This window comes from Cordyceps militaris, assembly GCF_000225605.1.
Source record: "Cordyceps militaris CM01 unplaced genomic scaffold CCM_S00008, whole genome shotgun sequence".
Classification (NCBI taxonomy): Eukaryota; Fungi; Ascomycota; class Sordariomycetes; order Hypocreales; family Cordycipitaceae; genus Cordyceps; species Cordyceps militaris.
In genome coordinates, this window is record NW_006271976.1 from 428,408 (window position 1) to 454,346 (window position 25,939).

The window sequence follows — 25,939 nt, forward strand, 5'->3', positions numbered from 1 at the left end:
CATTTCAGGAAAATCAAAGCATATAACGACAAAATGTGAAGAGAGAAGACGCAAGCAAAAATACTCAATCCAAGTGAAGAGAGCTTCGAATTGCATAACTAGATGCAACCTAGTAGTGCATCTCGAGTATAGGCACATTGCATTATATGCATAAAATGTGCGTCCAACTGTATGTCCCGCATGCCTATGCTGAAATGACATCAAGTGCCAAAGAAAATTCGTTCTCGTCGACGTGACTTGTTCATAAGATTCGTGTCGTGTAAAAATAGTGTATGCTTGAAAACAAAACATGTGACAATAATCGGACGTGCTACGCGGCCCTTTCGCCAGGGGCGGCGGAAGCTTCTCGTTCTCGTTCGCGGTCTCGGTTCTGTCCCTCATCTTCTTGGCGGGGACGTGCGTACGTCTCTGACTGTGAATCACGGCGAGATCCTTCCACTGGTTAGTCTATGCAAACACGAATCATTTCGGTTTACTACCTTCGGCCACCTCTCGGTCCTTAGACGAGGTCGAAGAGTTATCCTGCGCCGGCGTTCGAGCCCGATGCCTCGAGTCGTGGCTTGCACCTATGGCATGCCGGGGGGCGTGATGCCAGGAAACATCGCTTTTGTGCCGCTTGTGGGACTTGCGGCCCGGGGCTCCTGCAAAATCGGTTGGAACAAAGGTTGGCGGGGATCTTGGACGTTGCGTACTGCTGGTACGGCTGTGGTGGGACGGGTCTGCCGCGGCTTTGCGCTTTTTCTGTGACTCGCCTGCTGGGCTGCTGGGTCTGTTTGATGCCCCAGAAGATTGACCCGACTGTGTTGCCGGTGGTAGCCAATGATGAAAGTAGAGAGTAGAGTCATGCTGAGTTGGTTGCCCTCCGCTCGACTGTTGAGGTTGAAATGGGCCTAGTGTCGAGGTGCTTGGCTGGAGACCTCCCGATTGAGGCGTATTTGATCCGGCTGACGAAATGTTGGAACCGGCGGCCGGCCGAGCCACTGTAGAGACAGTCTGCCCTCGTGCCCTTGTTGGTGAGGTTGCATAGGCAGCATATGCGCCCCCATGTGGTGGTGGGAGGTTGGGCGGCGGATGGTATTGAGCAGGCGGTTGGGCGGCAGCTTCACGTTGAGATTCGGGCGACAGGGGCCGAGGCGGGGGAGGAGGTAGCTGTGGATACTGCTGTTGTTGCGAAACCATGAACTGGTGAGCCCAGTCCAAGGCAGTCTGCGGTAGGATACCGCCACTGGCCATACCAGTAAAGACGAGAGGGATCATGGGAGGGGGGATACCCCCGCTGAGAGAAGAGCGTAGCATGTCCATCTCAATCTTGCGTTGTTCCAAACGAAGTCCCTCCTGTCTCGTTTTCTCCTCCTCCTGTCTCGTCTTCTCTTCTTCGGTTCGAGCTAGAAGCCAATTTCGCATGGACTCGTCTGAATTAGACCAATGCTGCGGAGGGGGCGGGAAAGGCGCCGCGGGAGCAGGAGCAGGAGCAGGGCCTGGCGCCCAGGAGTCTCGATGATGGTGCTGAGGCTGATGCTGATGATGAGAAGGCGCAGGTTGCGGCGGTAGGGGATGTTGTTGGCTATGGTGAACGGGAGGTGGAGGTTGGTGCGAATGTTGATGCGAAGGTTGGAGGGCCGGCGGATGCGGAGTTGTGGCTTGCTGAGGTGTCATGGACATGGCCGGGGGAAGCGGAAGGCCACGATGAGGTGCCGACATGGTCAAAGGAGCTAAAGGCTCTCGCCAGGGCAGTGAGTAAGTGCTTGACGAATTGGTGATTGGAGAGTTGATGGCCGAAGGTGGTGTCGGCAGGTCATGGACAGCCTTATAGCCGTAAGGCGGTATTGGATGCTTCTGGAGCGTCAGCATGCTGTCAGTGAGCGGGCGCAAGGAGCAGATGAAGATTGAGCAAGAGGTACGCAGGGCAAGCGAAAGGGCAGGTGAAGAATAAACAGGAAGCATGCAAGACAGGCGAAAGAGGGAGGGTATAGATAAAACGGCCGTGTACAGAAAATGGTAAGCAAATACAGAGGCAGAAAGACTGAGATAGAATACAAGCTATGGAGATGAGAAGAAAGACTGGGGCATGGCAGAAAGGCTGACAGGGTAAGCATACAAGTCGTGTGAGCAATCAGTATCAACTTTGATTTGTTTGGTTTGGCCGTGCCAATGCACAGGGCGGTTGAGTGAGCGAGCAAGCTGGATGTGGCGGCCAGCTCAAGACGAAAGCGGAAATGGACCAGAGGGGCGTAAGAATTCTATGCATGGAGCATCTCAAGGTCATTCCGGCATGGCGTGTGATGGACTCGAGGACAATGGCGAAGAAGAAGAACAGGCCAGTTCAAGAGACGGTTCCTGAGGAGGCAAGTAGACTTGACTCGGAACCGTCAGAAATGCGGGCTATTGCTCCAAAACGGTCGGTGGAGGTGTGGATGAGCAGGCTGTTTAGATGAGTATTGTGCAAAGCCTGTGAGAGGTCCGTGGGAGCGTCGCGATACAGCACGACAGGGACACGAAGCGTGGTAGGTGGAGGCAAAGGGTGTGTGGTCGAGGTGCAGCAGAGTAGCAGAATTGGCAGCGCAGCACAGACGCGTGGAAGGGCGTGAAGAGGGTGTGGAGAGAAAGCGTGGTAAAGGCGGCGATGAAGACAGACGAATCGAGGTGGATGAAGGTGATACAGTCCAATGACAAAATCGGTCGACAATGCGAGATGGCCGGCGGCGTGGGCGCGAGTGGAGGCGCGGGGACGATGATGGGATAGGTGCAGACCTAAACAAGAATAGAGTTTGCGAGGTAGGCCCAGGTATGGCGGAGAAGATGACGGGAGGCAGCCTCAGCGGGAACGTCGGCGGCAGGGAAAGCCAGGAATGCGGTGACCGGACGAGTTAATTGCGTTGCGGCGAGGGAGTCGAATTGCCAGAGATGCGTATGGGTGCGAGCAAAGCGACTGAAACGATGAGCCGAAACAAATTGGCAATTGATGACAATATTCCGGTAGGTGAGCAAGGTGACAAAGGACGCGTGTCGAGCTAGCCGAACCACGGTAGAGCAAACACACAGCCAAGTGGTGCTCCGAGCAGAACAAGCAGAACAAAGAAGAAGTAGGGCGTTGAAGGTGAACGAGCCGTAGTAAGAATGTCGTGTTGCGATTGTCGTCAAGATGGTGGTTGTGATGATTGGGGAAACGAACGACGGAGGCAGGCTAGAAGATGGAAGCTGCCTAGTTGACCAAGAGCTAACAGAGAGAGACTGCAGACATGGATAAGTCGGGAAAGAGAGGCGTGATCAAGCTTCGGCTGGCGGATACTAGAAACAGTCGGACGGATAGACGAGCCACAGGCGAAGAGGCTGTTGTTTTTATTGTTTCCTGTCTGTGTCTCGCTGTCTTTGCTGGAGCACAGCCTCGTTGGGAATTGGTCCCTGAAAAGAAAAAGGGAAAAAAAAAAGAAAAGAAAAAAGGAACCGGGAACAAAGGCAGGTGTAGCAAGGTGAGATGGTGTGAGATGGTGTGAGGGAGGGGGACTTTGAGGTGAGGATAACGGCCCGCCAAAGGAAAAAAAAACCAATAGGGCAAGGGGAGGGTGTACAAAAGGGTGTGAAGGGGCAGAAGGGGAGAAGGAATAAGGGAGGGGAGGGGGGTGTAGTGGAGGGGGGGAGGGGAAGGGGGATGGAATTGACAGAGGGAAGTATGGCAAACGATGGAAATCGGTACGACGACGATGAATGGGTGATGATACCAAAGGAGGAGGAGAGAAGAGAAGGGGAAAAAGGAAGAAAGAGGAGGCGGACAAGGAGGGGAGAATGACGGAGTCCAGCGAGGAAGACAGAGGGAGGAGGGGCAAAGGGTGAATACCTACAGTAGTCATGCCAGCTGTCAGTCAGTGGTCGCCGGGTTGTAGCCAAATCGCTAAGGCAGACGAACAGCCAAGGCATGAATTGTTACTGTTAGACTGTGTTTGGTGGTGAGAGCAGTAGCAGCAACGGCAGAGGCGCTAGTTATTCTTAGCAGCAAAACTGTCTTGACCAGGCCTAGGTCGGTCGAATGCTTTAGATTTTTAGATTACTCCCTACCTAGGTAGGTTTTCAAGCCATACCTAGGTAGGTAGATCCGGGTTTAGCAATTGAATAACGGGAGCTACTACCAGTAAACGGCTGCTTACAAGTATTTAGGCCGTTGCAACGGGTGAACCGGTACCAAGACACGCAGCAAGACGGATGCTGGTACTAGCTTATCGGCATGCTCCCTCCAGCATCAAGCAAACGCGATACTGCAGACACGACGGCCACAGCAACAACAACAAAAACAATCACAACAACGGGTCGCAACAAACCATCACCATCCCTACACAAAATTAACACTCCTGCGCTCCGGTGGAACATGCACCCCCCGAGTGGATGGCTGCCATCATGCACCAATACGAGCCCATGAGCCACGAGCCACGAGCCACGAGCCACGAGCTAGTTGCCTACGAGTTTGTCCAACTGCACCCCCAAGTTCCAAGCCCGCCAAAGTCGCCCTCGTCTTGCTTTGTGCTGCCTCGCCCAGCCCTGCCCGTCACTACCGGTCCGCTGGGTACGTTTTCACCACCGTCCCCGGGTTGTCACCAAAATGGCGGGGACACAATGTGGCGGCCAGCCGTCGGCCATTGTCCTGCTCGGATAATCCCTCTCGCTCACCCTTCTTCTTCAGACGCCAATCTGCTGTGGCGCTTCTATGCCCATGTATGCTCATGTATGCTCCAGTACGGATACTGACAGCCATCTCGACCATTACCTCGTCCGCCGGCCTGCTCCGTCCTGCGAGTGCCGTAACCTCTCCGACCACATGCTGGCGCGACCATGCATGGCCACCACGGCCGCCATCAACAACTCGCACCTGCGCCGTCACGCACGCTACTGTCGCACTCGACATGGATTCGCCCACCCTGGACGCCTCTCAAAGAGCAACCCTGCCCGGCTCTCACTCTCCTCTAGCGTCCAACCCTGCCCGGCTCTTGTCCCGCCTGCGCCAGAATTACCAGATTAGGCTCCCCAACGGCGGCGCGCGCCACCACATGTGCCTCGTGCCCTTGTCCTCGCCCTGGCCCCCCCTGTTGCCATGCCCTGGCCGGACGCACGAATCGCTGAATGGCAATGTCTCGAATCTGGACTGGTTGGGCTGCTCATGCTGTCTGAGTCTGAGGCTGACCCGACCCGTCAGGATAGGCACGGCAGGTAATAAACTACGGAGAAACAGAAGACGGTAAAAATAAGGCACGTTGGCACACATCAGATAAGCCAAACCATAAACAGCAATGGGCGCTGGTCATCACCAGCCACCAGCATGCTGCACCCACATGACCCTGCAGACATGGATGGAGCTGCACAACTCCCCCTTCCTCGAACATTTACCCCAAATATCATGTGAATATGTAAGAAACGGTACATGGAATCTGCGATATAAACCCCCGGGCTATATCCTGTACCTTGCTTACAACTCCGCTGCCCCGAAATACCCAGTCCTGATCATCTCCCCTTGTGGCACCAACACCAGCCCAATGCTTCCGGTCGGGCCGCTGCATGGGATCACCGCTGGAAGGGAAAATCAATGCAGGCAGGAGCAGGAGGCCAAGAAACAGACCAAACCACTGCAAAGTCTATTATAACCTCAGGACTGCAAGGCTGTCTGCGTGTCTCTCCCTCGTCGTTTCACGGGAGGCTGAGCCCTGCATCTGTACGTACCTAGGTACCTGGCCGGACACCATCCTGACCGGAGCGCCAGCCCGATTCCGTGTATGATAGGCGCTCTTGGATACCTACCTACTTATGCCGATTGCATTGCAGCCACGATGCATAGCTCGGAAAGCGTCGCAGTTATTGAACTCCGGCAGTACCTAGCATTCGTCAGTGCTGCTGCAAGTTGGAGCTGTTGGTGTTTGTGGCGTTTGTAGCTTGTTTCGGCGACAAACAGATCTTGGACAACTACCGAGTACCGATACTTGGCTGCGAACCAAGTTTGCTTTCGCGCACCGAGGTACTGGAACAATTGTTTCTATTCATTTTCTACCCCAGTCTAACCTCTAGCATCGTATCTACCTGCAAATTACCATCATTGTTAGCCGAGCGCAAGTTGGTGACGAGACCCAGCTGTCGACTGCCAGCTGGCAGCCGGCAGTGTCATCATCCTCGAGGTCCGTTTGCTCGCTGGCCGCATCCTCCATCCTCCATCCTCATCACCCGTCTTTTTTGCTTTTTTACATTTAGCTCTCTACCCTTTTATTTCCCCATCTTTTCATTCCGCCCTTTCAATGCCTCGCCCCCCCCGTGTCTTACTCTCCAACGTCCCCTTGTACACCCCATCTATTTTTGTCCTCGTCGTCTATTTTTGTCACTGCCATTTCCCTTTCGGGCGCTGAACCAGGATCGCGCTGCGACAACCCCAGTCCCGCGCTAGAGAGGAACATTTTTGGCTGCCAAAGCCGAACCACGACCTCAACAACCCAATGAACTGACGGCTATTGCTAGTTTCGTTTCGTTTCCGTCTCCCCCTCACAAAGCCCACACTTTGGAAACTTGGGGTCATGCTCCCGGTGGACTTTCCATCACCATCGCCGACCAAAGCGAAAGCGTCTCGCATCTCGCGTCCAGATGCCCGATCCTCCCGTCATTTAGCTGATGAGCAAAATCGTATCATCTCTGCAGCTTCAGCTTCACTCGTTTCAACGATTGACCGGTGGCTGGGGATAATTTCCTCTTGCCTGCAGTTGTGCGTGCAGTTTTGCGGCATGTCTCGCCAGACTGACGCCGTGGCGCCTTGCTTCTCGATGCCATGTTGGCCAGCGCATCGCAACAATTTTTGAGCACCACCACTCACCGATGAACGGCATTGCCATCCCAGTTCCCCGTCTCTCTCTTAGTCGCCACTTCGCTTTTCTCCGAAACGACTAGGCCAACGTTGGCCCGCTCAATTGCTCTCGCAAGAAGCGCCCTCGTTTTCGGAAGCAACCTGCCCGGCGACAAAGCACCTCTCATTGGTCTCTTGTTGGCTGGCCTTGCAGCGCGCCGTGCCTTTGCACCCTGCAACCACTCTCTTGCTCAATTCCGACACCTCTTTGCCAACCCTCCACTTCATCGTGTGGGGGCCAGCTCGCCACTGCATCCATGCTTTTGCCTCTTTTGCCTCTTTTGCCTTGCCGATGTTGTGTGCTTGTGTGCTGCAGGGGGCGCTAAACTCGGGGTCCGCAGCATTAGCTTGGCTTCTACTTCCAGGAAAGCCAGCTCATTCGTTCCGCTCGTTTCTATCGGGACTACCTGCGCAAAGTACGTTTCGTGCAGATCCAGCATCGACCAGCCTCTTCCATTATGCACGCCGGTATGCCAGTCATGCACGTCAGTCTGGGGCCCATCCTGCAACCGCACGGCTTGTGCCATTTATCATCTTCCAATGACTATCACGGGGGCCCGCTGCCGTCTTTCCAACCTTGCCCACGCCGAAGTTCCGGCGGACAGATGCCCGGGTAGTCTGCACCTTTCTTGCACAGGTGCTGCTTCTATTGATTGTCACCAACGGCCCTACACCGCAGAATTCATGCACACCTGCATACGGCACCGTGCTAACTGTTCGATCTGCATCCATCTCAGTCCACCATGTGGAAAGAGCATATGATTTTTTGGGCATCAGGCACTCTGGTGCGCAAATGTCTCAGCACAGCCACCAGTTGCACCATGCATACGTGTAAACTCGCTCTTTGTTTTCTCTCTTGACTAAAGTTGGGCTTGAACTGTTTCGTCGCCCTAACTTGTTCTCTCGCGAATCGACGCGCCTAGACACTCGTTTCGACCTCAACATCGGCGAATTCTTCTCTCGCAGAGGCTAGCATCTCTATGAGTTTAGAAGTCATCAGCGGACATAATAGTGGGTAATGACGAGGGCTGGCGAATGCTTTGTGAAATGGCACCGCCTTGGTCTTTGTAGCCGCCTTTGGGCTCGAGAACGAAATGGGGGTGCAGGAGAGATGTCCAACGTAGTACCAACACAGAACACGAGGCTCCCTCTGTGACACGTAGGTCAAGCCTTGTCGGGTTGTGACTGCTGTGACACAGGGCCGAGCTCAATCTAGAAACGTGAGCTGTCCCATCCACTAACCTGTGTGGAAGAATCGCGAGCAAAGATGGCGGGTTGCACCTACAAGAACATTCTACATCGTTTTGCTCTCGCACAACCTCTGTACTCCCCACGCTTCCATCACTGGTTCGCAGAAAACAAGCAGTGTCAGCGTTCGTTTCTCAGTGTATTGCGATACGGATACCGACAGATACGACAGAAAAGCCCTGTTTCTGTGAGCATTGGTATCAGGTCAAGTCGCACACGATTATGACGCATTGTATCAATAACCTTGGACTTACCGCGTTCAGGCACCAACTCTTCTTTCGGAAACTCTTGCATTCCTAATTCGAATCGTGGGAGCCCCTTTCCATTTTACGACCCCTCATCTCTTCCCAATCGTTCGCCCTTGTCTCTCGTTGGGCGCACAACGCCATCCAGTCTACCACAGCTCACTAGCTGGCCCATGCGACCTTGACGAGCGAGAACCGGTGGCCACTGGGACGCTCACCACGCACCTGCCCGTTGCTGGCTAGCCAGTAGTATTCTGCCCAACACAGCAGCCCTGCAATGTCGTCGCAATCCGGCGCCCAGCAAGGAAATGTGGTTGCAGCAGCGGGCCTGGGCAGCGACAGCCCATCTGCTAGTGGTGGCACAAGAGTTGGTTAGCTCAGCCTTTCTGATTAGTTAATGAGGGTGCTGAAACAGCGAGCCATTCCTAATGAGATCTAGGAACAGACAAGTATGTCCAAGGTTTTATATGAAACAAAATACCGTAGCCGAACAAGCTATGGAACAGACGGCGACTAGAGAGTAGAGTTTGATTTTGGTGCATGAATGAAGAAGGCCAGGAAAGACGTGACAATAACTTTTAGACAGCTCAACGAGACTTTGAGTATTCAGTGCAGACGTCTCTTATGAGGGTTACAAGATGCACAACTATTGACGCAGTGTAGAGTGAAGAAGAGCATCAATAAAAACCGCAACCCTCGCCGCACAACTTGTAAGGCATACTTGTTCTTGATCAGGCCTCTGAAGCATCGCTCCAATGTCCACTAAACTCTATGGTCTCAACTATCCAGGTAACCCACCAATGAGCTGTCGACACCAACCAGCCCCCACGCGTAGGATGCTGGCACGCAGGACGCGCGAGGAAGAATATGCGCGGCAAGACCGTACGGAGCTGTCAAGAGAAAGTACAGTACACAACGCCTGTTTTAATACAAGCTGCAAACGCAACCCTCGCAACGTTGGCGCGGCCGGTATACCCGGTTTCGCGGTTGCGGCGGGCCGGATCGGTCATGTACGTCATACAGGCATCACCATCGCCAAGCTCGGCATCTCGCGCCGGGTAGCTCGGCAGCAGAGCCTCAAATTTTGGTCTTTATATAAAGACAATGGAAGCTACATTAAGTACCACGAGGTGAAGGAGGATTTTGAATTTCGCAAACCACAAACAGCCAGTGAATCCAATTTCCCAGTACGTAATACAGCAACCATGGTCCATCAGCACGGCGACCACCATGATATCCCCTCGGAGCACCGAAGGCACAAGTACGCAACCCTGTCATTACGCTAGATGCATCGGCTGACCACCAAATTAAGACCCGGTGCATGGCTGCCCGCCGACCACCGCATCCACCGGCAGTACCTCGCCGAGGTGATTGACTCGGTCGACTCCGGCAAGACGGCCGGCGGCGCGCTGTCGCCGGCGCTGCAAGAGTTCCGCGACCTGATTGAGGGCAACGCGCGCATCTACATGTACTTTGTGCAGATGTTTGACGAGGTGCCGCGCAAGCAGCCGTACCTGCGCGACCCGGCGGGCCACAAGCAGGTGCGCGACTACGAGCATATGCTGCGCGTGCTCAACCACATTGTGACGCGGGCGCCGGCGTGGACGCAGACGGAGGCGGCCATGGGCGTCGTCGGCGTGCCAATGTGTGCGGTTTTTGACTACCCGATGGGTACCCCGAGGTGAGTCTTGTTCTACGCAATGCGGCAGGGGAAATTGGACGGGGAGACTAATGCTGGGGGGGGCTGCGCAGTGGGCATGCCGCTTTTTTGGATCCAGATGTGAACAAGGCGCTGAAAAAGGTCCTGAATGAATGGGGCAAGTATTTGCAGGTGAGTTCCGGTTTCGACAAGGTATTTTGGGTCAGAGATGGGCGCCTGCTGACGGGGGATGCTAGACGCCGGAGTCGGCGGCTGTGCTAGGCGATCACGCCACGGGCTGGTTCGGCGAGACGGGCCGCCATGACTTGCTGCAGGTCGCCAATGCGCCGTACAAGTCGAGCCATAAATTTGAGGACATGTTTGTGTGCGATCCGTCGGCGAAGCACATGGGCTTCAAGTCTTGGGATGGTAAGGTTGCCGTCATGTAATGAACAGGACGGAACATGGACGGAATGCTGACATGACCTGGTATAATAGACTTCTTCACGCGCAAAGTGCACGACACGGCCCGGCCCGTTGCCAGCCCCGACGACGACTCCGTCATCGCCAACGCGTGCGAGTCCAAAATCTTCAACGTGCAGGCCAACGCGCAGCTCCGCGACCACTTCTTCGCCAAGGGCCAGCGGTACTCGCTGCTGGACATGCTGGGGCACGACGTGCTCGCGTCGCGCTTCGTCGGCGGCACCGTGTACCAGGCGTTCCTCTCGGCGCTGTCGTACCACCGCTGGCACAGCCCCGTGTCGGGCGTGGTGCGGCGGGCGCTGCTCGTCGACGGGACCTACTTTAGCGAGCCGCTCTTCGAGGGCCCCGGCGACGCGAGCGTCGAGCAGATCGACACGGGCGGCATCAGCGTCGCGCAGGGGTACCTGGCGTGCATGGCGGCGCGCGCCGTCATCGTGCTGCAGGCGGACAACGCGGACCTCGGGCTGGTGGCGTTTGTGGGCATCGGCATGGACGAGGTGAGCACGTGCGACATCACGGTCAAGGAGGGACAGCGGGTGAAGAAGGGCGAGGAGCTCGGCATGTTTCACTTTGGAGGCAGCACGCACTGCTTGGTGTTCCAGAAGGGCGTCCGCTTGGAGGGCCTGCCCGAGGTCGGCAGGGTCGAGAATGTGCCGGTGCGAGGAAAGCTGGCGACGGTAAAGAGGTAGCTTCTGAAAATTCGCGGTCCTACCTGCAGAAGTCTGCCGTTTTATCAAATAGTCCCTGGAACTGTGGCATCATATGGTAAGTGAGCCGCCACTTTCGAATCCCCTCTGGCATGGGAAGACATTCATCGCGTCACAATGTCCTCGCGTGGCAACAAGATACCACCTACTTCTAAAGAAAGCTGAGAGGTGGGAACGGTCCTACTGCGGTATAGATATCCCACGGGAATTGACAGCGAGGGAAGCAAAAGTCACGTATAGGCCGAAATAAGCTAGCTAATCTACCCTATTATTGAATTCGTCATGCGTGCATAGGTTCATTAAGCTCATTTTAATAACAGACGGCCCAGAAGCTAGAGGAACAATCTCCTATCACCTAATATATATATATCTATACTATATAACTAGATAGAATATATAGAATATAATAACTTTACCTCTTATCCTATGTGAGCCCTGTTGGTGGTAATTTCTTTGCGAAGTCGAGTTTGAAATAGGCAACGGCGAGTCTGTGCACCGAGAACTTATCAGCAGCAAACGGTGATGCTAGAACTTGCTCAAGAAGAAGCAGCAAATAACTCGCGGATTCTGTTGGATCATGGTATTCCCAGCAGTACTTGTTTGCTTCCTCGAGACAAATACTTAGATTTTGCTCAGGTATAGAGGCCAGGAGATTATGTACCAAGTCAAAAGGGCCTCGTAAGCAAGCATCGCCAAGCATTCGACCCATTTCTCTTGGAGAATCAGGGTTAGTCGCACCAGCTGCTCTCATTTTTTCCGCAAGTGCCAAACAACCTGTAATTGCGGCTGCATGTAGTGTGCTCGCAACCCTAGGGACAGCAGCGGCGTTCACGTCAGCTCCAGCTTCTAGAAGCATCGCCATAGCCTCCACATGACCCCTGTTCGCAGCCATTTGCAATGCTGTTGCCCTCAACCGGCGGCTGCCTGGAGCATTCACGTCAGCTCCGGCTGCTAGAAGGATACTCCTAATGTCAAATTTGCCCCTCTCTACAGCCGCTTGAAATGCTGTTCCGTGTTGACGGGACTTCCCAGTAGTCACATCAGCCCCCTCTGCTAGCAGAATCTCCAGAGCCTCCAGATGACCCCCTTCCGCGGCTGCTAGTAATGCGGTTATCCCTTCGCCGTAAGAATCATTAACGTCAGCTCCCGCTTCTATTAGCCTCCTAATAATCTCAGCGTGGTATCGCAAAGCGGCTAAGTCACGTGCCAAGTGTGATATAAAACCAACAATGGCAGCCTTGGCATTAACTCCGGCTTCCAACAGCATTGAGACAATCTCAAGGTGACCATTGGCTGCAGCTGAGATAAGCGCAGGTACCGCGTGTAGCCGATATGTAGTGTCAAGATCACGGCCCGCCGTCATTGCTTTCTCAACGCAGTATCTTCGCGTCGCCCCGGATGAAGCGTGTAAAGTAGCAGTCGCTCCTAGAATCTGTTCAACGGTATCCGCATGCCCGTGATCGGCCGCATACACACACAATAGCGGAGTTTCGATGTAGCTATCAATCAAAACCTTTGTAATCTTGGCGAGTCCAAACATCGCCGCCATAATCAACCCCAGAAGTTTACTATTGGGTATCGCCTGCTTGCTGCGGATACTGAAGGCTGTCTGGCAAGCTTTCTTGAAGATGTCTTCACTTTTAAAAAAGTGAATGACCGTGTGAGTCGCCTCTAGGTCCTTCTGTAGATGAGACATCCAGAAATAGTGGGCGTAAGTAGAGAGGGAATTGAGTTCAGGTCTAGCGACTGGATACCCCGGGGACGAGTTGGATGACATAGTGGTTATGCAAATTTCCAAAATCGATTGGTCTGGCTTTGTGAACCAATGCTCTCTCGTTTCCTCAAAGTATTCTTGCGTCGTAGAGTGAGCTAGTCGGATGACCTGACTCCGTTCGTCGACTGTCACCAGTCCAGCACATACTGAAACCATATCTGCGACAGTTGGCCGGTCACCAACACTAGTAGTTCTGGTCATTCCTGGCCTAGTGGCTAAAGCGTCTTGGAGCGCCTTGGGAGACAGCTGTCGTTTCGCGCACGAGAGCCATAACAAGACATTTCTTGCAAGCTCCCTCTTTCCTGGCATTTGAGTATTGATCCTGTCCATGGTAGCTTTGTAGACAATCGAAAGAATAGACTGCCCGCCTTGTTTGTCGCGGCGGCTGGCAGCTCGGAGCTGGTTCATTGTCATCTTGTCGGCGATCGAGCGAATCATCAGCACCGCCAAAAGAAACCTGCAGAGCGTCAGTAATTGTGATATAGTGTCGCGTGTATGAACTAACATTCCATCGGCAGCGTTTGCAATTTGTTCAATAATCTCCGTTCTCAAATCCTTGTTGTCCTTCACCAAAGATGGCAGCTCATCCATGTGACCATGAAGATATTTGACGACATCTTTGTCATTTGCCCGAATCTCCAAAATCTCCGAAGACATAGCAGCTTTGAAATGCTCATTGATGTCCGGAATATTTCTTGATGTTGCGAAGATATTGATGTTGTAATTCTTTTGGTGGTGGAAAAGTCCTTTCAGCAATGTTGACCAGCTCCTGTCGGGGGATTCGTCGAGCGCGTCGAACAGGACAAAAACTCTTGAGTACAGGCCAAGAATAGCTACAAATGCTGTTGAAATTTCATCTAGAGATGGTCGAGTACTGGTGTTCTTTTTGGTGTGATATAGGTCTTCCATGCATTTTGGAAGCGAAGGCAAGTGTGCTGCAAGCTGTTTCAGCAAGCTAAGAAGTAAGATGGGAAATTCCTGGTCGTGCTGCCTATTATGATTGCAGTAAATATAGGCAATGCCAACTTTTGGGGTCAGCCCAAATCGTTTTTCCAAATAATCGATGACGATAGACGTGAACATTGTTTTCCCAGCTCCTGGTATTCCAGGACAGAAAAGTGTCGTTTTGTCCGTATTCACCCAGGCCTGGAACTTTTCAGAGTCAAGGAACCACGATCCGGTTCCATATTGTCGCCGACTTAAATAGTCGCTTTGCGTCGGGCCATAGTTAACCGGCGTGAACCAGTCGAGTATTTCTTTGGTATCCTGTTGGCACGACCGTTTCCGAGAATATGCCAAATCGTCTTCGATGTGCGAAACAGAAACTTGAACTACACGGAGTGTCAGAATTCAGAATAAAACCCCTTTCATTTTTTGCATCTCAGTAGAAGAAGAGACGACTAACCCTTGCCAACCTGTTCGATAATAATACCAGCAACGTCTTTCGCAGCAGACGCTCTGTCCACCTCAGCTGGCTGGACGAAGGATAGAAGCTCCTTTGCAAAACCTGCGGCTCTGGCTGCGGCGTAGTCCCGCCAGTCGTCATTCTTTTCCTCGTTTGCGTAGTCGCTGATGCCGCGTATGACAAGACATGGAAACTTGTTCATGAGCCCCGCCGCTTCCATTTCCACGCACAAGAGCTCTCCTTCGTAACGCTCATTCAGTCTGTCGCGAAGCTTGGCATCTTTGATCACCTGATTACCCGAGCCGATCAGCCCAAAGTGAACACACATGTCTTCCTCCGATCGTTGAGCCTTCTCTTCGGCTGGCCCGGTGTTACCCATCTTCTCGTCGGGGCTGGTCGAGAAATCGCGACCCCCCTCTGACAAAGGGTCTTTCAGTCGTTTAGACCAGGTAAACCGGGCGAGTTTTGGATAGTCTTTAATCGCAGTGAGATAATTCGAGATTTCCGACCCGTACATGTCGTTTTGCGTCTGCAGCTTCGACAAGGCTGTTAGAAGAATGTCAGGTGGCCTGTTCAATACTCCCGTCTGCTTGAACTCGCCACCAGATAGTGCCTTGCCCAGATCCCATTGAACCACGCCGGGGTAGTTGCCCACCGGAGTGCTGACCACGACGTCACCAAGTCTGACTTTTGGAGGGATCCCACCGCCAATACCGACCATCAAGCCAAACTTGACCTTCGGGTACGTCTGAACCATTGAGGTCGCGACTCCCGCTGCGGCATTTGTTCCTGTAACGCCCTGGGGCAAACAAGCAATCACGACATTATGATTCCCTACACGACCTAGCGTGTATGCGTTGGAGTCTGTCGTTGGGCTGGGAAGATCACCATGTCGTTCGTCAAGAAGAACAGTCGCTGCGGTTTGCTCATTCGTCAAGGCGCAAATCCACCCCACAGTATAGGCATCATGTGTTTTGGTTTGGGGAGGATCCTTCTGAGGCATGATGAAGTATCCGGGTAGTGGGGAGTGGGGACAAGTAATAACAATTGAATGAAATCGCTGATTTACTAGCCAAGCCACTTGACTGTAAACTAAAGTTGTATTTGGGTCATTGGAGTGTGTGAGTTCATTATCGAGTGTCTTGGGAACGGCAAGCATGTTATATCTTGGGTAGCAATCCACGGGCCTGGCTTCAGGGTTTATGGAATCTCGGCTCTGCATCAGCTCTGCCCTTTCATGCAACAGTCATGCGCGTGGAAGAAGTCGCGGCAAATCTAGACGCCTATTCTACGACCTGTAACATGCGTTCTTGCTGGAGAAGGCTGGCTGTAGTTGTCTCACTACTATCTCCAAGGAGGAATGATAAGCCCTCGTTTTCGAATTGACGTGGCTGCGGGATAGTTGTTGTTCGGGGCTGGGTAATTGAATTGGCTTTCAGCTCAAGCCTGCTTCGGATGGGGCGCTGTATGCCAGCGAAGTCTCTGCATCTCGCGAAGAATGCAGGCGTCTTGAAGCAGGCAGCGGCATCGCCGATCCTAGCGAGACTCGGGCGCTGATTGGTACTTGCCGAGTCTTTCAAAGCCCGATTTCCCCAAATAGACGGACCCGTACAAGCGACGTGATAGTGTGTTGCCTTTCGAAGGCGCCGACAACCTGCAGGAGCACAGGTGACCCTTCCTCTATTAATAGCAGCGGTCCCATTAAGACATAAGCTGGCACGGTGGCTATTTTAGCACCGGATAGGCTTGCATTTACGCGGATCCTATTGTGAAGTGTGCCTTCACCGAGAATGCCTAGCAAGCTGTCTGGGCATGGCCTTGCCAGTGAGGCGCAACTCCCCTTTTTGATGCCGTACATATCTCATCTAAGGGCTTTTGGGGGCGGGGAAAGATGTGGGTGCAACGCATAGTGTCCGTGTCCTAAAAAAAGAGCAACCACACCAGTACTGGAGGTGCACAAAAAACTATAAGTTGATCTACAGATTGTGTATTAACTAACCCGACACGGCTCAAGATCCCCGAGGATCGTCGTGCTACCCGAGTCCTCCTCATCGCTACCCAACCCTGGAATAGCAATGATTGCCACTCTTGTTAATTACCATGTACGTGATCTAGTCAATAAATTATAGAATGGTGTACCTAGTGACAGCCTCTTGCCTCCTTTCAGTTCTTTTTGTGGTGGTGGTGATTCAAATGATGATGCAATTGACGAGTTACCCGATAATAATGTGGAACCAGAATAAAAGCTAGCATTTGTCCTGCAGCACAGTGGCTTGCAATATCAAATGTTCCACTGCCATAGTAAGATGTCAAGGATGAGGCCTGCTCGAATTTTCGACGTTCTCGACTGTGGTCTCTTTGTCAACGCTGGGTGGTGTCGCTGAGGCTTTACTCGCCCGTCGCGACGCAAAGATGCCGCGCTCCAGGTCATTCGCGCCACGCGTGTCCTTGTGACTCTTGATGAGGTCCGGATTCTCAGCCTTGAGCTTGGCAAAGTTGCGCTCCGCATCCCACGTCCAGATGCTGTCGCTGGCAAACACAAGATCCATCTCCTCCAGCGTACGCTGGTTGGACTCGGGGTACAGCGCCCAGACGGCGACGATGCTGACAACGTTGACGGCACCGAATATGTAAAGTGTCTTCTCCTTGAGCTTGTCAAAGATGGTGGGCAACAGGAGGACCTGGAATTCTACGTTAGCATACTCGCATAGCGTTTTCTGGCTTATTTGCGGTACTTACACACCAACCGTTGCCTATCGACCAGCCGACGACGCCCCAAGCGTTGCCCTTGGCTCGCACTTGCAAAGGGAAGATTTCAGCGGGGTAAAGCCATGGCACGGTGAGCCAAGTGGCGCCGAATATAGCAGTGTAGAGAAATACGAAAAAGGTTGCGGCGCCGCCGATTTGCCCGCGGTTCGAGTCCGAGGCGTTGATGGTGGCGCGAGCTAGGCCGCCGCCGGCGAACATGCAGATGCCTTGGCCAACAGCACCCCAATACAGCGTCCAACGGCGACCGATCCGATCGAGTGTAAATACACAAATAAGAGTGGCGAACTGGGATATGTTAGCAACGCGCTCTATATCAATCCTTTGTCAACTTACCATGTATGTGATGTTGTTGACGCCGCTGACCCAAAGACGATCAGAGGCCCCAATGCCAGCGATGGTAAAGATTTGAGGCCCGTAGATGGTGATTCCTGCAATACCAATCCATTCTTGGAGAATCTGTAGCCAAATAACAAGCTGTACGCGACGGCCGGTGTGCAGCTTTCCAGACCCAATACCAAAGAACATGTGAAAATAGCTCTGCTGCTCAGAGGTATCATTTTCAAGATTCTTGATGCTGATGATGTCCTGGAGCTCCGCTTCGGCTGCCTCGCCCTCCTCTCCCTCGTTACCACGTAGGCGGCCGAGAATGAAGCGGGCTTCTTCCTCGCGTCCTACTTTGACAAGCCAGCGAGGCGATTCGGGCATGAACCAAATCACAGCGAGGAGCACAATAAGGGGTAAAATCTGGAAAGCAACGGGGAAGCGCCAAATAAAGGACGATTCGGGGTCATGATACTTGGAAGTGCCACTGCAAGTTTGTTAGTGCTGGGTGACAGGGGGCTGTACGGAAGACTTACAATTCGAGCCAGTAGGCTACAACAACACCAAAAATGTTCAGAGTAAACTCAAAAGCAACAAATTGGCCGCGAGAGGTGTGAGAAGCAGTCTCCGTCGCCCATACAGGCGTGATGGCGTTGAGGATGCCGGTGCCAATGCCATTGAGCACGCGGGCGCAGAACATCCAACTCGCATTCTGAGCAGCAGATTGAAGTGCTGCGGCAAAGATGCACCAAATACAGGCAAGACCTATGGTGGTGATGCGGCCATAACGATCACCCATCCAGCCACCAAGCAGGCAGCCTGCGAGAGTACCAGGAAGATAGTAGACAGCAACCTAGTTTGATTAGCCAGCGTCGTTCCGAGTTTGACGTGCACTTACAATACCACCCTGTAGCAGCGGCTTATCAACGACAACGATGCCTTGCTCCTCGTCCCAGTGGCCAAAACCCATTGTTTCGGCATAGTTTCTCGTCGTATTGACACCGCCCATCAGACCTTGATCGTAACCAAAAAAGAAAATGGATAGGCCGGCGACAAGACAGACGGTGTTGAGCAGGGAGCTCTTGTACAGCTTGTGAGCCACATTGTGCTTTTCGGTCAAGGCTTTGAAGTCGACCATGGTAAGGATACGAATGTATAATGGATCAATAAGAGGAAAAGGGCGTTCAGGCCTTTTTGGTCAAACTTGAACCATGTGGGAGAACCTAAAATTGATGCCAGCCAGTGTGTGTGAGAATGCATGGTCGGGAGAGATGGAAGGAAGGATGATGTCGCCGTTTAAATAGAACCCTCGCCAATGGCTTGCCCCCCAGATCCACGGTCAGCTGGTCCGAGAAAAACAGGCAATTAACAGAAAGAAGCCCCAGTTTCGAGAACAATAAAAGTGTAATTCCCCAGCTTTTCTTGCTCTCAGGGCTGCAGCCATTATCTGGGGCCCCTTGATGGGGTGAGTTAGCGGCTTCACGGAGCGCGGCGGCGTCGGGGATTTGGACTCAAGTCCCCGAGCTAGCCAGTCGTGGCGCTGAGGCTATTAGGCGCGCGAATCAAGATTGTCCATTCCGGGTAAGACGACGAACGAAACGAACTTGTTAGCAGTTGAACTGGGGGTTCTGTTCTTCTCCCTTCTTTATTGTGGCCTGACTAGGACAAGGCTTCAGCAGCAGGAGCATCGGCTGGTCCCATCCCTGGTGTCCGGGGAGTCTGGGGAAACCATCTGTGCGACGGCAGACGCTGATCGGACGCATGTAGTTTGCAGACTTTCAGCTGAAGTAGAAAAAATTCCGGATGAGGATGAAATGAATCTATGCTGGAGAGGAAATGTCTGACAAATAGCCTTGTTTTGTTGAGGTCCGTTTGCCGTTTGCTGGCAGCTGTAATCTCGCCTGCCGGACCCCAGGCGACATTACATAACCCACTGCGGGCGTCCAATCCAACAGCATATTACACGACTCTCCCTTTTCTGTGCATGATCCAAGTTCTTGACTCCATCACATCCGTGACATTCATCGGAGTCATCCGACATCCTCAAGTCTGGATCGAGCGCTGTCCGAACGTTGCTGTCCTTCCCCCACCAACATAAAGCGCACCCCACCAATATTAATGAAACCGAGCTAACGCCCAGCTCGGGGTATTCGGTCGCCTTCCCCGTACAGCCGCACCACTCACAAACCTTTTCTTCGACGACATCAATCTCTCATCTGCTCGGCCTCGCCTCTCTGCACAAAAACAAGGACTCTGCACAGGCGACCCGGCTGTTGATTGAGCAGACCCGTCTTCACGCGTCATGTCTCCGGGTTCCCCAGAAAGCAGCCCTGCCCCTGCCAGCCAGCACAGCCGATCAACAACTGACGAACCAGCACGGCCACCTTCCAAGAGGCAGCGGCAGAATGATGCCTGCAGTACAGTAAGTACCCTGCGATTGGATAAGCATGCCCATAGCGACGGCAGAACTTTGTTGGGCCTTTTATACACGTGTGTTGAACGGATTCTAATACCTCGTCACTGTAGGCCCCGCAGAGACGTCAAGCAGCGTGCCAGCCTTGTCGGCTTCGCAAGATTAAGTGTGATAAGAAGCGACCTGCCTGCACCATATGTGACGCTGGTGGCCACAATTGCAAGTACTTGGAAGAAGGGGCTGAGAAGTTAACGTAAGCAGAGGCCTTGCCGATGTATGCGATCCTGCTAATTGTGACAACTCTCAGCCTCGAAACTGTGACGACTACACTTCTGCAGAAGTTCGAATATCTCAGTGCTGAACTGGCTAGTCTACGGGACCTTGTAGAATCTCGAGGTAAGAAAGCTGCGCCTGGGCTAGCATGGCAACTGTACTGACTCCCAAAGACCATGGGCCAGCCCCGTGTGATCCTCCCCCGCAGATCATTCGCCCCGCGGCGGCGTCTGGGCAAACAGCACCAGTGCTCACACCTGCCGTCGATGCATCCCAGTCCGCCCAACCCTTGGAGCCATCACGAGATTTTTTACAAATCCCGCAACATCCTGCTAGTGCAGACACTGTTCTTCGCTGGGAGATTTTCGAGGACAAATTTCCTGCCAATGCTCTGATAAGCAGCCTTTTCAAGCCCAATTCAGATGCGACCGATGACCTGATCATCGCCCCATCGCGTCTGACACCCTTGGACGAAGAAGCCATACCATCCCTTATTGATAGATTTCTTCAAAATGTGCATACAAAAAATCCGATTCTTGATGTCGAAGCACTCGTCAAGCATGGCCGGCGTTGCGCAGATCAAGGCATCGGATGGGACGACCGGTCATGTTTGGTCCTTCTGGCCTGCGCCCTGGGATCCATTGTCAAGCCATTCGGCATGCCGCTGCCGAAGACGACAAACGTGTATTGGGGTACAAATCATTCTGTGAGAACGTCCATCGCGTCCTCTTCGAAGCTATATGCCAGAGAGCTACAGATGGCCGACTCCTGCTTCGCGCTTGCATGCCGAAGAATCGGGTCTCTTAAATACTCCCTCCTTGGCGCTCAGTGCCACTTCTTTGCAGGAGGTAAGAAAGCAAAATATGAGGGTTTAAAGAATAGATAAGCCGGGGTAGCTAACAGGAAACAGTATATCTGATGTACACACTACGGCCACTGGCATCCTGGCACTATTTTCTCCACGCCTCAGTCTTCTTCCAAGTACACGTTCGAATGACCCACGGCATTGCTGGCGACTTGGAAGAGGCCCTAAATGGCCACTCTAACCGATCGAATCCTGCAACCAGAAAGTCGAAACGCCTCGAGCAGAGCCTCTACTGGTCTGCATTCAAGTCCGAGTGCGAGTTTCGCGTCGAGCTGCCTCTGCAACAGTCAGAGATTAGCCTAGCTGAATACCCTGACTTGTTCCCATCACCGCCTTCGCCAATACCGGATAACTTGGGTGACGACAGATCCACCGATGGTCACACATCCATCAACGCGGAAGAATTAGAGCTCCGTCAGCACGCTGTGCGTCTCTGTAATGAAGAAGAGAGCTGGTACTACTACCTGACAGAAATTGCCCTCCGTCGTATCGGCAACCGCATAGTCAACACCTTTTTCCGACAAGGGCGATCAGCTTGGATCATGAACCTCAAGCCCTTGCTGCGAATGGCAAAGGAGTTTGAAGCTCAGGTATCGTCTTGGTCGGCACACTTGCCACCAGCCATGCAGAATTACGAAACTGCCTCCGTCATTCGCGCGCCCCAGGAGGGAACTTCAAATCACATCACACGAGAGCTCAGCTGGGCGGTTGATAACAGACTATTGGAGATGCAGACCTGGCTATATCAGCCCTTTCTTTTTTACTTTATCCATGTGGCTAGGCCAAACCTACTGCGACGTATGGAGGCATCAAGAAGCACAGAGCCCAGTATTCCCAGTCTACTCAACTCACCTCCAGCTACGGCCGTCGGGACAGAGGGCTTCGAATCCATCAACGACATACCAAAACTTGACGATGTAGAGGTGGAGATGCTCAACTCGCTGGTCGCTTCTGGCATTGATTGCTGCTTGAAAACAATTGACGTGCGATCCAAAGGCCATCGTCACCATGGCCTCTGGTACGATCTGCGTAGCATCATGACGGCATCCTTGATTCTGTTGGCCATTATCAAGAGCGGCCAGGCCGCCTGGATTCCTGGTGGTGCAGACATTGTATGGGGAACCCCCCCAGGGCAGTACTGGCAAGGGAGCCAAGACCCAATTGGTGGCAAGATTGGAAAGGTCCTCACACAGTTCGAATTCTGGGCTGCCGAGTCACCCGACCTAATCCACTACAGAGACATCTTGGAGCATCTTGTACGCGAGATCCGCGGAAGCTACTCATGAGGTCACAGGCTCTGGAGTCAGAGAAGTTGATGAAATAGTCATTATCGCTCATAAGACGCAAAACGTTGAAAGCAAGTAATTATAAGACCGCACGCCAAACAATACAGTGATTCATTCCAGTTGGCTGGTCCTGTTTGTACCTTTTGTGCAGACCTGGATGACGTGATTGGGTATATGGTCCTCAGTCGTCTATCGCCCCTTGTCCAATTATTAATATCGTTTCTCCGTGAATTAGCACATGCCCGGCAATTAGATGCTTTTATCGTCACCGCTACCAATCCTTTGGTGGAACGAACGGTCGCGGCGATGGCGGCGAGAAATCGTTTTTTGGGGGAGGGACAGCTACCAAGGTCAGCGGATAACAAGGGATAGGAGTAAAAAGAGGCATACGTCGGATTTCTGGGCTGCTTGTAGCGCCTAGCTCAATCTCAATCGACGACAGAGTGACTTCTTTACTCTGGATGATATAACTAGTGCTGCTTGGTCTTGTGTTGCGCTCCGTGATGGACTTGCTGCGCGAGATGTTGGTACTAAATACACGAGGCCACATGCGCACCAGCACAAGACGGAGGGTCGGCAAGGAGGCACAGATCATGCCAACATGGACTTCAATGGTGGACCACCAGGCAACGATCCATTGATCCCATGTAGGGTTGAAGGATCGGGCGAGGTAGATGAGGGACTGGAGGCGAAGGATGGACACGACGGTGACACTGGGCCGGTTAGTCCAAGCAGCGACAGGAATGATGACAGAGAAACGTACAAAGTACCCAGCAGGAACATCAAAGTCACGCCAACCTTTTTTTCCCAGTGCAACTGCAGCTTTGGCAGCTGACTGAGAGGAATGGCAATCAGCCACAGATCCACGGCGATGCTGACGGCGGCATGGCTCCAGCCAAACGTATTGATATCAATGCAGTGGCCCTTGGCCGCGGGATCCGTGTACTTGTGCCAGAAGAAGGGGATCGGGATGCACTGCACCACGCCGGCGACGACAAAGGCGATGCCCGACGCGACGTTGAAGACGACGGTGGCCCACAGCAGGCGGCGGGTGCGCTCGCCCGGGAAGATGTAGAGGTAAAAGACGGAGAGGCTGAGCTTGATGCAGGCAATCTCGGCGAGGTACAGCACCTCCATGGTGTAGAAGTAGGCGCCGAAGCGGTTGACCTCGTCGACGGTCAGGGTCCAGACGTCGCGGCCCATGCCGCTGGCGGTGAGCCCGTGGATGTTGATGACGGTGGCGGGGATGCCGAGCAGCACGGCGCCGATGATGGTGTAGTCGTCCCAGCCGAGCGCCTGGCGGTAGCTGAAGAAGCGCTTGAAGACGAGGCGCACCGCCACGAGCAGGTTGGTGATGACGCCGAGCGTGACGGCCATGACGTTGTAGCGGGCCGTCTTGTCGCGCACGGGGGCGTCGCAGGACCGCGCGGTGAGGTTTCGCGCCTCTGTTTGGGAAGTAGAGTCAGTGGGCTGGTCACCAGGCGAGGGTTTTGTGAGGAGGGAGTGGGCGGGGTTCTTACGCATGGCTTGGGTGAATGTGCAGGCTTTGATGATGCATGGCGAGGCAGTCTCTTCGATGGTGTGGAAGTTGGTCTTGCAGATGCACGTCTTGTCGAGGGGGTCGCAGCCGACCTCGCCGACAGCTTTTAGTAGACACGACAGCTGCGGATGGTATTAGCGGGAGAGGGAGACAGACGCTGCGCAAATGGCAATTGCTTACCGCGCATGGGGGCATCTGGGAGATGGCATCGGTCAGGGACAGACCGCTGGGCTTTTGCTCAGCGGCCGCCGACAGCGTCGAGGCTGCGAGGACCGTCGACAAAGCGTACAGCAGCCGCATAATCGAGAACAAGATCTGGATCGAAGGACGGGTAGGGGCTTTCGGTTGTGAGCGGTCAAGAGGCCCGGCTCCGGTGGTTGCGGCGTTGATGACGGGCTTGGCCAGTGTGTAAGTCGACCAGGCGCATCACCAAAATCGAGCGAGAGCGGTTTTCTAGCGACAGAGGCGAGGATGAACAATATCAAGATGACATATTCAATTGAACATTGGAATAAAAAAAACCCAACCGAAACAGCAGGTCCAGAATAAAACAGGAGAGCGCCTCGCCGTGTATGTATAGTAGGGCCACCGGCCGAGTCAGGACGCCGCAGCGTGTCCTCCACACAAGCATCCACCCCCAGCTTTAGCAGCGGACATTTAACCAGGATGGTTGTGGGCTGTCTGGGTCCTGCAACTGCTTTTCAAATCTATGCCTCTTTTTGCTGCCCTCTGCTTTCCAGTCTGTTGTGTATGGACTCTTCAAGCCGGCCCAGTTCTCGGACCGCGGTTATTAGAGTTTCGGCTCCGATCGCGCCTTAGGTACAGAATCTCAGCCTCTCCCTTGTCCGTCCTAACTCGCAGAGTAGCGAACTAAGAAAAGCCAAGTACGCCTATTCAATAGTTCATCAACATGGACAGGAGTGAAGAACAGATGGGCCCGAATAACCGAATACTGTGCCGGCGACGCGACATGTGGCTGACGTCCTGTAACTCACTGTATCTGTGGCAGGCCCTTGCTTCTGAAATCGGTAGCTCTCCATCTAATCCGTTGGCTTGGTACAGCACAGACGTTGGCACAGACAGCAAGTACGGGTAGTTGATGGAGACCCGGCATTAGAAAAGGACTGAAGCTCGACGATCTCTGCGCAGGCTGCCTGCGCGAACTGGTGGTTGTGCATTGTAACTCACATGCACAGGACCTGTGGTTTGCAGGGATATGCAGGGAGAACTGGCTGTTACAGGGGCGAACGCTTGGAAGAGCACTTGGTTCGACATGGTGGTGTGCCTTGGCTGTGTTTTGGGCTTGTTGGAAAGGGAAGAGCCTCGGCCCACCCACACAAGTGTAACCAACTACATATCCTGAGAGGTCAAGATGGCGCGTGGCGTTGTGAGATGTCAAGTGCGCGCTAAAAAGGTGAAGGGCTTGCTCGTCACTTCTCAATCCTCATTGAGACAGCTATACGAATAGAGTCTCTGTTGGCGCGCTAGAAAATATCTCTGAGACCTTTTGTGCGACATTTACTCGAAGAGCACCACAGTGGAGGGTTGTACTCGACACAGACATTGCCTCGAGAAAGAAAGAAAAAAACAGCTCAACTAGTTAGTTCGTCATGTCGGAGCAAGAGGTCCTTGCTGCGATCTGCTCCCCGGCCATCCATGTCCCTGTACAAAGGGAAGCTTTTTTTTTGTCGCTTCTTGTACTTGATCAGGGCAACCCCAAGGCCACAAGGTGAAGCTCCTCTTTCTATATCTCGTGTCTCAAGTTTCATGTCGGCAGTGGTGACCAGACCGACGTGACTCCGCCCGAGAAATAGTGGTGCCCGCCGAGAGAAATGTGAACGGCTTCCTCTAGGTCATTAATTTAGTCGGGCATGGCGCATGGCCACGTTTTTGAACTGCGACCCTGGTTCATTGGCGTTCCGGTGAAGCATCTCGGAAAGCGATGCATGACGGGCTTAGCGCTCGCCCAGGTTGTGAACTGTTTCAGTACAATATATGTCATGTCTTGGCTTTTTTTTCATGTCTATTGGTTTAATTAAGTCTTTCTTCATTATTTATTACCAAAGAACAAACTCGTTAGTCTTTGTGTCCCTGGCAACCTGGCAA

At 53.2% G+C, this 25,939-nt stretch overlaps 7 protein-coding genes across 7 annotated transcripts; 2 read left to right on the forward strand and 5 right to left on the reverse strand.

Annotated features, from left to right (window-relative positions):
* Window positions 1-310: 310 nt before the first annotated feature.
* CCM_09211 (uncharacterized protein) lies at window positions 311-3,848 on the reverse strand (the record flags this gene model as incomplete). Its single annotated transcript, XM_006674345.1, has 9 exons — window positions 311-408; window positions 477-641; window positions 693-1,412; window positions 1,484-1,644; window positions 2,011-2,023; window positions 2,099-2,240; window positions 2,569-2,751; window positions 3,240-3,353; window positions 3,840-3,848. 9 exons carry the CDS (start codon window positions 3,846-3,848, stop codon window positions 311-313), a joined length of 1,605 nt encoding a protein of 534 aa, XP_006674408.1.
* A 1,442-nt stretch (window positions 3,849-5,290) lies between these two features.
* Window positions 5,291-5,726, reverse strand: CCM_09212 (uncharacterized protein; the record flags this gene model as incomplete). Its single annotated transcript, XM_006674346.1, has 3 exons — window positions 5,291-5,356; window positions 5,457-5,618; window positions 5,712-5,726. The coding sequence occupies 3 exons, from the start codon at window positions 5,724-5,726 to the stop codon at window positions 5,291-5,293; spliced, it is 243 nt and encodes an 80-aa protein (XP_006674409.1).
* A 3,387-nt stretch (window positions 5,727-9,113) lies between these two features.
* On the forward strand, window positions 9,114-11,169 carry CCM_09213 (phosphatidylserine decarboxylase family protein; the record flags this gene model as incomplete). Its single annotated transcript, XM_006674347.1, has 5 exons — window positions 9,114-9,545; window positions 9,645-10,039; window positions 10,111-10,189; window positions 10,255-10,426; window positions 10,496-11,169. The coding sequence occupies 5 exons, from the start codon at window positions 9,114-9,116 to the stop codon at window positions 11,167-11,169; spliced, it is 1,752 nt and encodes a 583-aa protein (XP_006674410.1).
* A 442-nt stretch (window positions 11,170-11,611) lies between these two features.
* On the reverse strand, window positions 11,612-15,369 carry CCM_09214 (serine/threonine-protein kinase ripk4, putative; the record flags this gene model as incomplete). Its single annotated transcript, XM_006674348.1, has 2 exons — window positions 11,612-14,292; window positions 14,367-15,369. The coding sequence occupies 2 exons, from the start codon at window positions 15,367-15,369 to the stop codon at window positions 11,612-11,614; spliced, it is 3,684 nt and encodes a 1,227-aa protein (XP_006674411.1).
* A 1,306-nt stretch (window positions 15,370-16,675) lies between these two features.
* On the reverse strand, window positions 16,676-18,594 carry CCM_09215 (sugar transporter STL1; the record flags this gene model as incomplete). Its single annotated transcript, XM_006674349.1, has 5 exons — window positions 16,676-17,047; window positions 17,106-17,420; window positions 17,469-17,943; window positions 17,993-18,309; window positions 18,355-18,594. 5 exons carry the CDS (start codon window positions 18,592-18,594, stop codon window positions 16,676-16,678), a joined length of 1,719 nt encoding a protein of 572 aa, XP_006674412.1.
* Window positions 18,595-19,758: 1,164 nt separating this feature from the next.
* Window positions 19,759-22,293, forward strand: CCM_09216 (Fungal transcriptional regulatory protein; the record flags this gene model as incomplete). The annotated part of the gene is made up of 5 exons (XM_006674350.1): window positions 19,759-19,878; window positions 19,983-20,122; window positions 20,177-20,265; window positions 20,316-20,990; window positions 21,053-22,293. The coding sequence occupies 5 exons, from the start codon at window positions 19,759-19,761 to the stop codon at window positions 22,291-22,293; spliced, it is 2,265 nt and encodes a 754-aa protein (XP_006674413.1).
* A 271-nt stretch (window positions 22,294-22,564) lies between these two features.
* Window positions 22,565-24,133, reverse strand: CCM_09217 (Extracellular membrane protein, 8-cysteine region, CFEM; the record flags this gene model as incomplete). Its single annotated transcript, XM_006674351.1, has 4 exons — window positions 22,565-22,635; window positions 22,684-23,006; window positions 23,057-23,955; window positions 24,014-24,133. 4 exons carry the CDS (start codon window positions 24,131-24,133, stop codon window positions 22,565-22,567), a joined length of 1,413 nt encoding a protein of 470 aa, XP_006674414.1.
* Between the last annotated feature and the right edge of the window lie 1,806 nt (window positions 24,134-25,939).